Source organism: Lonchura striata, unplaced genomic scaffold (assembly GCF_046129695.1).
Source record: "Lonchura striata isolate bLonStr1 unplaced genomic scaffold, bLonStr1.mat Scaffold_127, whole genome shotgun sequence".
Lineage (NCBI taxonomy): Eukaryota > Metazoa > Chordata > Aves > Passeriformes > Estrildidae > Lonchura > Lonchura striata.
Window position 1 is genome coordinate 190,591 of NW_027461091.1, and position 10,792 is coordinate 201,382.

The 10,792-nt window shown below is 49.8% G+C and overlaps 1 protein-coding gene across 1 annotated transcript; it reads left to right on the top strand.

The window, feature by feature from the left end:
* The first annotated feature begins 4,114 nt into the window (after positions 1–4,114).
* On the top strand, positions 4,115–5,419 carry LOC110483532 (uncharacterized). Its single transcript, XM_077790617.1, has 3 exons — positions 4,115–4,166; positions 4,354–4,964; positions 5,132–5,419. Exons 1-3 carry the CDS (start codon positions 4,115–4,117, stop codon positions 5,354–5,356), a joined length of 888 nt encoding a protein of 295 aa, XP_077646743.1. The 3' UTR covers positions 5,357–5,419.
* Positions 5,420–10,792: the final 5,373 nt, after the last annotated feature.

The following is a 10,792-nucleotide window of genomic DNA, read 5'->3' on the forward strand; positions in this document are numbered from 1 at the left end:
GCACTGACATCCCTGTGCCCTGCAGCAGAACCTTGTCCCTGAGCTCTGCAGCTCCATGTCCCAGCCCATTGCACCGTGTCCCACCTGCTCTCCTCAGGGCTCTGCCTGCACACAGGCCCAGGAGAAGTTTTCCTGTTGGTAAAGAAAGACCGAAAAAGCCTGAGCAGATTTCCTAAACAACAAACCCCACTCAGGAGCCACCTGCTCAGTACAGGCTGCCTGGAATGGTGTCACCTTTCTACAAGGGACAGTGTGGTCAGAAATGATCTCTGGAAGCAGAATTCTCTGAGTCTCCCAGCTGAATTCTCTGTCCCTGTCCTTTCCCTGGATCCATGTTGCAGATGGAAGCTGCTGGTGCCAACCTCATATTTAACCTCTCTTTCGAATGCAAACAGATGTTTCCAGCTATGTTAAGCAGGATTTGCTCAATGTTTCTATAAATCTTTTGTGTTCCCCATGGAATGAAGGGGCCATTTTGGCACTGAAGGGGTGACGTGGAAGCAAGGAGTCAATTGTGACCCTGGGGTCCCATGGAACCAAGGGGCCATGGTGACACAGCAGGGACACATGTATCCAATTGTCCATTGTGACACTGTGGATCCAAGGAGACCATGGAGACACCCCCAGAACCTCATGGAAACAAGGAGTCCATGGTGACCCAGCGGGGCTGCATGGAGCCAATGGTCCATGCTGACACTGCCCATCCAAGGAGACCATTTGGATACTGTGGAAGCTCATGGAGTGAGGTGGCCATTGTGACACTGAAGAACTTCATGACACCAAATATCTATGGGGACACAGCAGGGCATCATGGAACCCAGGAACTGCTGTTGGCAGTGTGGAAACTCCTGGAACCAGGGGCTGTTGTGGGACTTCAGAACCAGCACAGCTGCTGCACCTTGTCCCCTGCCCTGCACAGCTCCTTGGGAGGCACGGCAGGAGCAGCACCTGGGAGCCTCGGGAATGCCCTTCTGGGATCCATGGCACACACTCCCAGGGGCTGGAATTCCAGTTCCCAGCCAGGAAAAGATGTTCCTGCCCTTGAAGGCAAAGCTCTTATGGAAGAGCCAAAAGCCAAGTGGAGCATGATCTTACCGTGAGATTTCACTGCCAGCCTCCCTAACTTCACCCATGGTTGTTGTAGCTCATGGATTGGGAATGAAATCAGGGCAGGGTCTTTAGTGGGAGCAGCCCTGGGTCAAAGGAGGCACTGAGAGAGAAACAGAGCAGGCAAAGGAAGGCAGGAGAGAAAGGAGGTGTTTTGGTTTGGAATGACAGGTGTCTGCAAAGGAAGGCAGGAACCTCCCCTGAAATGGAAAAATGTAGACTCTTTCTTTCTGAATTGGTATAAATTTGAAATTAAGGGGGGCTCTCAGGTAAAAATATGGGAGCAGGAATAACAACTTTTTATTAGTGAAGAAAATGAAAATATGAATAATGCAGTGAGCCAAAACAACACTGAGAGAGCCAGAATACAACCTGACACTCTGTTGGACATGGTGTTGGCCGCAGTCCAATTGTAATTGTGGCTGCAGTCCTCCTGCAGTGTCAGGTGTGGTTCTGTTGAAGTGATCCTGTAGAAAAGGGAGTCTTCCTCTGAAGAGGAAGAGGCAGCTGTTCCTCTGGGAAAATCCAGCACAGAAAAGCTGTGTTGCTGGGCCAGAATCTCAAGACTAGATGCAGGTAGGAATGCTTGGCTCCTCTCTCTGGGCGGGGCAACTCACAATGGGATGTTGCAGTTCTTATCAGTCATGCAGTGACATTCAATAGCCCATTATCAGCAGATGTCTCCCCTGAGGAAGGATTGATTGTGGAAGAGATAAGGAAAAACTGCCCACTTAACACAGGACAACTGCCATACAGATGGCAAATAGAACACATCTTGCTTTTCAGTCTGGGACAGGAGGACACAAACAAAATCAGCTGAGAAGGCAGCACTCTGAAAATCAAATCAGAACTGACAGAAAATGAATGGGACAGAAATCAATAATTCTGATACTTTTACTTATTATCAAAATAAATCACACCCACCCAGCCCCACACAATCCTGATCCCACAACCTCAAATTTGGATCTCACTTCTCCCAGTCACCTTCCAACCCCATCTCATCCTGGAGGCTGTGGAATTCAGTAATTTTGGCATGGGGCTGAGGTGGGAACCAGCCATTTTGAGGTGGGATTGAGCAATTTTGGGGTTAGATTGAGGGGGTTCCAGTGGGATTGAGTCATTTTGAGGTGACAGACAAATCCACCTTGTCATTTGGAGTGCAAAGATATGGAGAATACTACCAGATATCCCCCAAGAACCCACAGATCCATCAGAAAATGGTCCCAAACAATATATTCCACCTCAAATACCTCTTAAATGGTGGGACTTTTGACATCTCTGGTCAATACTCTTTTTAGCCATTTTTCAGGTGTTTTTAAGTGGTAAAGACAAATCAGAAGAAAATTAGGGCCAAACCAAAACCAGAGACCCCTTGAGCATCCCCTGGGCACTGGACAAAACAAACTCAGCAGAAATTAAACTTAACCCTCCATAAAATGCCTTGAGGAAGATTTGCTCTTCCCACACGTTACTTGTAATGGAAATGCAAACAAATCCCAAACATTAATAAACCAACCACAGAAGCAATTTTGTGGCAATTCCAAATTTCATCAGTTCCAGCACAGCTCCTGCTCAGATGATGGCAGGTTCTGATTAAAGAAAACTCGAAATTTGTCCCAATACAGATTATTAAAGGAAGGGAAAGCTCTGTGTAGCTGTCACAAAGGTTACAGGGACCAAGAAAATAATGATTCTCCCCCCAAGCCTGTGTATTCAGGAGTAATTTGGGAATTTATCTACTTGAGCTGGGCTTCTTGTAGGACTTTAGCAGCCTTGTGTTTCTCACCGGGTGGCGAATTATCCTTGTCAGTCTCGTTGGTATAATTTGTTCCCTTTCCTTCAATGATTTTAACAAACTTTTCAGGGAAGGACAACAAAATATTTTCTTTACAATGGCCACTCACAACAGCCATTTTTCTCATAAGTTCTTCCAAAAGTTGCTCAGAGGAAGCTGCATCTAAGTTTTCAAGAGCTCCTCCAGAAAGAGCCACGAGCTCCTCAGAGGAGGGAACAAGGCTGTTGTCAAAGGCACTTGGGGTCAGACAACAGTGCCCTGAACTCACTGTGCAAAATAATGTTGCAATCTGGATAATAAAATTGTTAGAGAGATGCCTCTGCTCCAATTAAGGAGCTCAGGAGACCAAATCCAAAGTGGATTTTATTGAACAGTAAATGTGAGGTAGAGAGAGATGCAAAGAAAGAGAAAAGGGGAGAGAGCAAGGGAGTGACAGGGACAGAGATCTCCCTAGAAGCGGGGCAAGTGTGACATTGTCCCCTGTGTGCGTGGCCTTCCCAGGGTGGGGGTTTTACACCTGAGCCAGTTTGGGTAAGGGGGGTGGTGTTCACCCCCCACCCCGAGTAGGGATTGCCTCACTGTTTCAGGTTACAGTGTCAGATGTAACCAAAAGTGTTTTCAGTCACCATCTCCATAAACTGTTATCAACAGGTGGGGCAGTGTTCTTTATCTCTTCCATGGCTCAGCCCTGATAACGCCCTCCAGGGGCCATCTTCTGCTAATGGGCCATTGAGTGTCACTGCAAGAATGATAAAATTACATCATCCCATTGTGGGATGCTCTGCCCAGGGGGAGGAACCAAGCATTCCTGCCTGGATATAATCTCACCCTTGCAACACCACAACCACCTTGTCTACTGGATTCCCAGAGGACAAGAGCTCCATAACCACCACTGGACCTTCAGAGGAAGACCAGACCCTTCTACAGGATCACTGCTTTGACAGAATCACGTTCATCACTCCAGCCGGACTGCAGCCACCAGTTCATCAGACTGCTACCACCACCCTGACCAACGGGTTGTCAGGTTATATCCTGACTCTGTGAGTTCAAACCAGTGTTTCTGTATAATTGCCTTGATCTTAATTTTCTTATTCAATTGTCATTCTGGCTTAGACTCTCCCCTGGTTTGCCTTCAAACCACTACAAAACTCACTGTGCTTATCCCTTGTTTTCCTCCCAAAACAGGATTTCCCATGCACAAATGTTTGCCAGATGGACGAGAAGGTTGCGAGGAAGAGGAAGATGCCCTGGGACACCAAAGTAGGTGAGGAGGAAGTCAGTGCCCCTTTCCCCCTCTCTCCTGCTCCATCTCCCAGCCCAGCACAGCCCCCGCCTGCAGGACAGCCCTGCTGCTGGTGCCCTCCTGCCGGGGACACACTGGGGGGGATCTCCTTGCCCTTCCCTCTGGCATGGAGGCAAATCCCATCCTCTCCCTGTCCTTCCTCCCCCAGAGCAGGAGCTGCGGATGGAGACCAGGAAAGACAAATCCCTGCAGCAGAACCTCATGGAAGATGCAGTTGTGAGCAACTCCACAGTGCAGGAATCCAACAGGGAGGAAAATCCCTGGAGATCTCACAGGAGGAAAGGCTGTAAGCCCAGCCCAGGATGCTCTGAGGAGGAAAGACCCACTCTGGGTCAGGAAGGTGGGCAGAGCTTCAGCCAGAGCTTGGAGCTGGTGGTCCCTGAGCAGAACCATGATAGGGAGAAGCCCTACAAGTGCTTGGAATGTGGGAAGAGCTTCAGGAAGAGCAACACCTTGATCTGCCACCAGATGATCCACACCGGGGAATGGCCCTACAAGTGTGGGGAGTGTGGGAAGGGCTTCAGCTGGAGCTCCCAACTCATCATCCACCAGCGCATCCACACTGGGGAGAGACCCTATGAGTGTCACGAGTGTCAGAAGAGGTTTCACACCAGCTCCAATCTCCTTCTGCACCAGCGGATACACACAGATGAGAGGCCCTTCCGCTGCCCCGAATGCGGTAATGGCTTCAAGCACAACTCCACCCTCATCAGGCACCAGCGCATCCACACCAGGGAGAGGCCCTATGAGTGTGGGAATGTGGGAAGAGCTTCAGCACAAGATCCCACTTGATCTGCCACCAGATCACCTACACTGGGGAAGGGCCACACGAGTGTGAGCAATGTGGGAAGGGCTTCAGCCAGAGGTCCAAACTGATCATCCACCAAATGATCCACACTGTGGAGAGGCCCTTTGAGTGTCCCGAGTGTCAGAAGAAGTTTAAGACCAGCTCAAATCTCCTCTGCCATCAGCGGATTCACACAGAGGAGAGACCCTTCCGCTGCCCCGACTGTGGGAAGGGCTGCAAGTGCAACTCCTCCCTTGTCAAACACCGGCGCATCCACACCAGGGAGAGGCCCTACGAGTGTCCCCGGTGTGGGAAGAGCTTCACCCAGAGCTCTCACTTGACCAAACACCAACGGACGCACTAGTAAAGGAAGCCCTGTGAGTCCCCCAACTGCAGGAAGAGCTTTCTACACTGCACCAGCCTTATCTCCCATGGAAAGACCCATGTTGGGTACAGGCCTGTTGACCCACATTCCCTGTGATCCATGTTGGGAAGACACCTGACTGGTTATCTTTTTGGTTTGGCCCTAATGTTCTTCAGATATGTCTTTATCAATTAAAACACCTGAAATAGGTCTTAAAAGAAATTAATTATTCAGAGATTCCCAAAATCCAACACTTAAATAGGTATTAGAGATGGAAATTATAGTTTGGGGACATATTCTGAAGGATTTGTGGGTTCTTTGGGGATTTCAGGCAGTGTTCTCCATATCTTTGCACTCCCAATGTCAAGATGGATTGATCTCTCACCTCAAAATGACTCAGTCTCACTGAAAACAACCAAATCTTGCCCCAAAAGGTTACAATCCCACCTCAATATAGCTTGTTTCCACTTCAAAAAACTCTAACCCATGATAAAATATCCAATTCCACAGCCTCCAGGGTGAGATGGGGTAGGAGTGAAATTGGGAGAAGTGGGATCCAAATGTAAAGGGTGTGGGATCATGATTGTGTGCAGCAGGGTGTATGGGATATATTTTGATAGTAAATAAAACTTTCAGAATTATTGATTTCTGTCCCATTAATTTTCAGTCAGTTTTGTTTTGCTTTTCAGAGTGCCACCTTCCCAGTTGGTTGTGTTTGTGTCCTTCTTTCTCTCCCACCTCCCTTTGCCTGCTCTGTTTCTCTCTCAGTGTCTCCCTTGACCCAGGGCATCTCTCACCAAAGGCCCTGCACTGATTTCATTCCCAATCCACCAGCTAGAACAACCATGGGTGCAGTTATGAAGGCTGGCAGTGAAATGTCACTGTAGGATCTTGCTCCGCTCAGCTTTTGGCTCTTCCATAAGAGCTTTGCCTTCAAGGGCAGGAACATCTTTTCCTGGCTGGGAACTGGAATTCCATCCCCAGGGAGTGTGTGCCATGGATGCCAGAGGGGCATTCCCGAGGCTCCCAGGGTGCTGCTCCTGCTGTGCCTCCCAAGGAGCTGTGCAGGGCAGGGGACAAGGTGCAGCAGCTGTGATGGTGCTGCAGTCCCACAACAGCCCCTGGTTCCAGGAGTTTCCACACTGCCAACAGCGGTTCCTGGGTTCCATGATGCCCTGCTGTGTCCCCATGGATATTTGGTGTCATGAAGTTCTTCAGAGTCACAATGGCCACCTCGCTCCATGAGCTTCCACAGTGTCCAAACGGACTCCTTGGACGAACAGTGTCATCATGGACACTTGGCTCCATGCAGCCCCGTTGGGTCACCATGGACTCCTTGGTCCCATGAGGTTCTGGGGGTGTCTCCATGGTCTCCTTGGATCCACTGTGTCACAATGGACCACTGGATCCATGTGGCCCTGCTGTGTCACTGTGGCCCCTTGGTTCCATGAGACCCCAGGGTCACAATTGACTCCTTGTTTCCATGTAACCCCCTCAGTGCCAAAATGGCCCTACATTCCATGGGGAACACAAAAGATTGATAGAAACATTGAGCAAATCCTGCTTAACACAGCTAGGAACATCTGTTTGCTTTCCAAAGAGAGGTTAAAGATGAGGGTGGCACCAGCAGCTTCCATCTGCAACCGAGATCCAGGGAAAGGGCCCGGACAGAGAATTCAGCTGGGAGACTCAGAGAATTCTGCTTCCAGAGATCATTTCTGGTTACACTGTCCCTTGCAAAAAGGTGACACCATTCCAGGCAGCCTATACTGAGCAGGTGGCTCCTGAGTGGGGTTTGTTGTTCAGGAAACCTGCTCAGGCTTTTCCATTCTTTTCTTCCCAAGAGGAAAACTTCTCCTGGGCCTGTGTGCAGGCAGAGCCCTGAGGAGAGCTGGTGGTGCATGGTGCAATGGGCTGGGACATGGAGCTGCAGAGCTCAGGGACAAGGTTCTGCTGCAGGGCACAGGGATGTCAGTGCCAGGTGGGCGATGTCAGACATGGTGAGGCTGGTGGTGAGGAGCAGCTTGTCCAAAAAGGGTCAGTCCCCAGGGGGCTCATTCTTCTACATGCCCAGACCTCCTAATGAAACACTGAGCATCAAGATCACCTGGGGAATGCTTCTATCGGCTCTTCTCTAAACTGGAAAACAAAAGAATATTTCTTTTACAAAAGAAAAAAAACAGCAGGTGCACTTGGAAATCTTCCTCCTTACAAGAACTCCAAACTGGCTCCAATCAACTGCACAAGCCCTGGAGATTTGCAGACCATTGAATGAAGACAAAGCACACCTGAGGGCTTTCTGTATTTTAATGATCCCTATGGTGGATTGGGGGCTGAGCCCAGGATCCTCAGTCAGTGAGAGAAGGCTGAAAAAGCTGCGCAAGGAGTCAGGAGCAAAACTCCCAGTCCCTTGGAGCATCACTGGGCCCCACTGAGGGCAGGGACTGCCAAAGGCTACCAGGGACTGGTGGGAGCAGATCCTTGAGGCTAGGACTGCAGGGAGCCCAAGGCTCAGAGCAGGGAACTGCAATGCTGAGCAAGGCCTGGGCTGGCTGGGGGAAGCAGAAAGGCCAAGCCCTGAGCCCAGCCTGGCACAGCAGGGCCTGTCCCTCACGGGTGGCTCTGGGCTGTTTGTGGGGCAGGGGGATGTGAGGGGCAGCAAGGACAAATGTCACAAACCTGTGTGACCCTGCAGATCCTCATGGAACCAAGGGGATCATTGTGACACCACTGGAGCCCATGGAACCAAGGGGTCATGGGGACACCGCGGGGCTCTATGGACCAGGAGACCATTATGACTCTGTGGGGCCTGATGGAACCATGGAGACCATTCCGACCCTTCAGGGCCTTGTGTCACCACGGGTTCATTGTGACACCTCAGGGCCGCCTGGAAGCAAGGGACCCTTGAGACACTGTGGGGCCCCATAGAAGCGAGGGAACATGGACCAGGTGTTGCTTGCTTGGTCTCCAAGGGGCCACCTGACAGGTCTGGATGATGTTGCCATGTCAACTCCTGCCTCTCATCAGCTCCTGGAGAACTGCGGCTCTGTGCTCTCATTTGTATGGAAAAGAACCGTCCGTCTTTTCAGATGCCCATTGCCAAAACTGACACTCTGCCTAAAAAATTTCCTGTATTCAAGGGTATCGCTAAGAACAGAATCTGGCATGTCTGGTTGGCCTTTGCCTCTGGTGGTCACTTCTCATCTGCCCCAAAAGCAGTGGGGCTCTGTTCCTTCATTTCTATGGAAAAGAACTGGTCTTCATGTCCAGGGACCACGGCCAAAATTAGGATTGGCCACCGATCCCGGCCGGCCTCACAGAACCATCTGCAGCCCCAGGAGATATTGACTTTGCAAGTGCTGCCATCCTCCCTCCCGTGAGAGAAAAGGACACAGGGCAGGCACACAGAGGAGCAACATGAACACACCGAGGGCAGGGAAGAGGAAGTTGAGTCCCAGATGGGAGGGATGAGGAGATGCCTTGATCTTGGGGCTGAAATCCTCTGCTAAAGCTGTGGAGAAAGATGTCATTGATACATCAGACTTTCTTTTTCCCTATTAGACATTGAAAATTATGGGGAGATGTTTTGTTCAGCAAAGGCCTCTGTGCTAAAGTAAGCAAATGTTGAAGTAGTTGTGATCCCATGAGAAGTTTGAACAGAGAAGGAGAGCAGAATGATGAGACCCTGTGCCCTCAGGGAGAGAAGAAGACCTCTGTTCCCAGAGATGAAGATGATTTCAGAAAGAGATGAAGACAATCTCTGCTCTTAAACTGCTCATCTTGAAACTAATATCCCAGAAGTTGACATGGCCCATAAACACAGTGTCCTGGGTTGTAAGATAAGCTTGTATTCCATTTGCCATCTGTTGAAGGCAAAACCGGTTAGACAGGTTTTTGTTATCTCTCTCAGAGACAATGGTTTGCCCTGTAGAGGCAATGGTTTGTTTATACACCATTGACTGATTCAATGAAGGGCTGGTAAATGTAACACCGTGAGGGGTCCCACCCAGAGGGGGGAAGCCAAGCACTCTATTGTTGTTTAAAGGGGTAGCTTTTTGGGGAGAGGAGGCAGCTCTCTGGGCGGGACTCCGAGAGAAGCAGCTCTCTCTCTCTCTTCGCGGGATTCCGGGAGAAGCAGCTCTCTCTCTCTCTTCGCGGGATTCCGAGAGAAGCAGCTCTCTCTCTCTTCGCGGGATTCCCGGGGAAGCAGCTCTCTCTCGCGCTCTCTTCGGCGGCACTCGCAGCGAAGCAGCCGGCGCGCGCTGAGCCGATGGCGGCGGAGCTCAGAGGCAACCCCGGCGCAGAGGAAGACCGGCCCCACTGCCACCAGATCTTCAGAGGAAAACTATACCCTTCTAAAGATCACCACTGCAGCTGCAACTCATCAACTATTGCAAGGGAAGCAATTGTCCCAGCAGAACTGATACTGGCATCCCTCAGGTTCTGGACTTTTTCTTTCACTGGTTTTGTTTGTACCGATTGCATTTGCCTTTTTTAAATTGTTGTCTAGTTTTCTCCTAGTAAAGAATTGTTACTCCCACTCCCATATCTTTGCCTGAGAGCCTTTTAATTTAAAGATCCTGGTAATTCAGAGGGAGGGGGGTTTGCCGTTCTCCATTGCACAGGAGGCTTTGCCCTCTTTCACAGACTCCTGTCTTGTCGAACCGAGACAGAATTTGGCGCATCAACGTGGGGCTCGAGGGCATTGAGAGGGAAAAAGGATTAACAGTTCTTAAGTAATTTGGTTTTTTTGTTGTGTGTAAAAACATCTTCAGCATCACCATGTGGTCTAGTTTACCTTGGTTTGGGTGGCACGTGATCGTAGCTATACTTTTCCCATTTGCAGACCCTTATCTAAAAATGGGTCCTATAACTAAGGCTACGGTGTCTGTTATCAAGTTTGGCTTCTGGGTTAATTGGGTGAGGAATTCATGGATCTTTAATTTCCTCTGGAAGGCAGGTACATGGATTCATAGCTATCACACGTTAACTGTATGTTTTTGGGGTTACTTTAATAACGGTACCTACTGCGAGGAAATAGCACCTGGGCAAACTTTCTCTCAACCTTTTAACCATCTTTTTGGGTCTGCTCCACCAGTTCTCAAAGGGTTAAGATCCTTTCTAAGTGCTAATGATACCATACAATGGGTGGTGTTGCTGATAGTCCTGTTATATTTAGCATTCAGAGATAAGGGAAGATTAACCTGGATAACTACCCTCACACCTACACCAGAGGCTAGGTATGCTCCTGCAGACCCTGACACTGCCCCAGAGACTCGAGATGCTGCTGCTCCAGAGCCTGACCCTGCCCCACAGCCCACCTCAGAAATGAACCGCCCAGATTGGGTGAGGGTTCTGGTTAAGGAGATACGAGAGATGCTGAAGGAGTGCATTTCCCCAGCTGGTGAGAAACCGGCCCTTTGCCTTGAGGAAGGA

Coding starts and splice junctions, on each gene's coding strand:
- LOC110483532 (XM_077790617.1), top strand. CDS start 4,115: ATGGACGAGAAGGTTGCGAGGAAGAGGAAGATGCCCTGGGACACCAAA. Junction 4,167..4,353: donor GCCCTGGGACACCAAAGTAG/GTGAGGAGGAAG, acceptor TTCCTCCCCCAG/AGCAGGAGCTGCGGATGGAG. Junction 4,965..5,131: donor GGCCCTATGAGTGTGGGAAT/GTGGGAAGAGCT, acceptor GAGTGTCCCGAG/TGTCAGAAGAAGTTTAAGAC.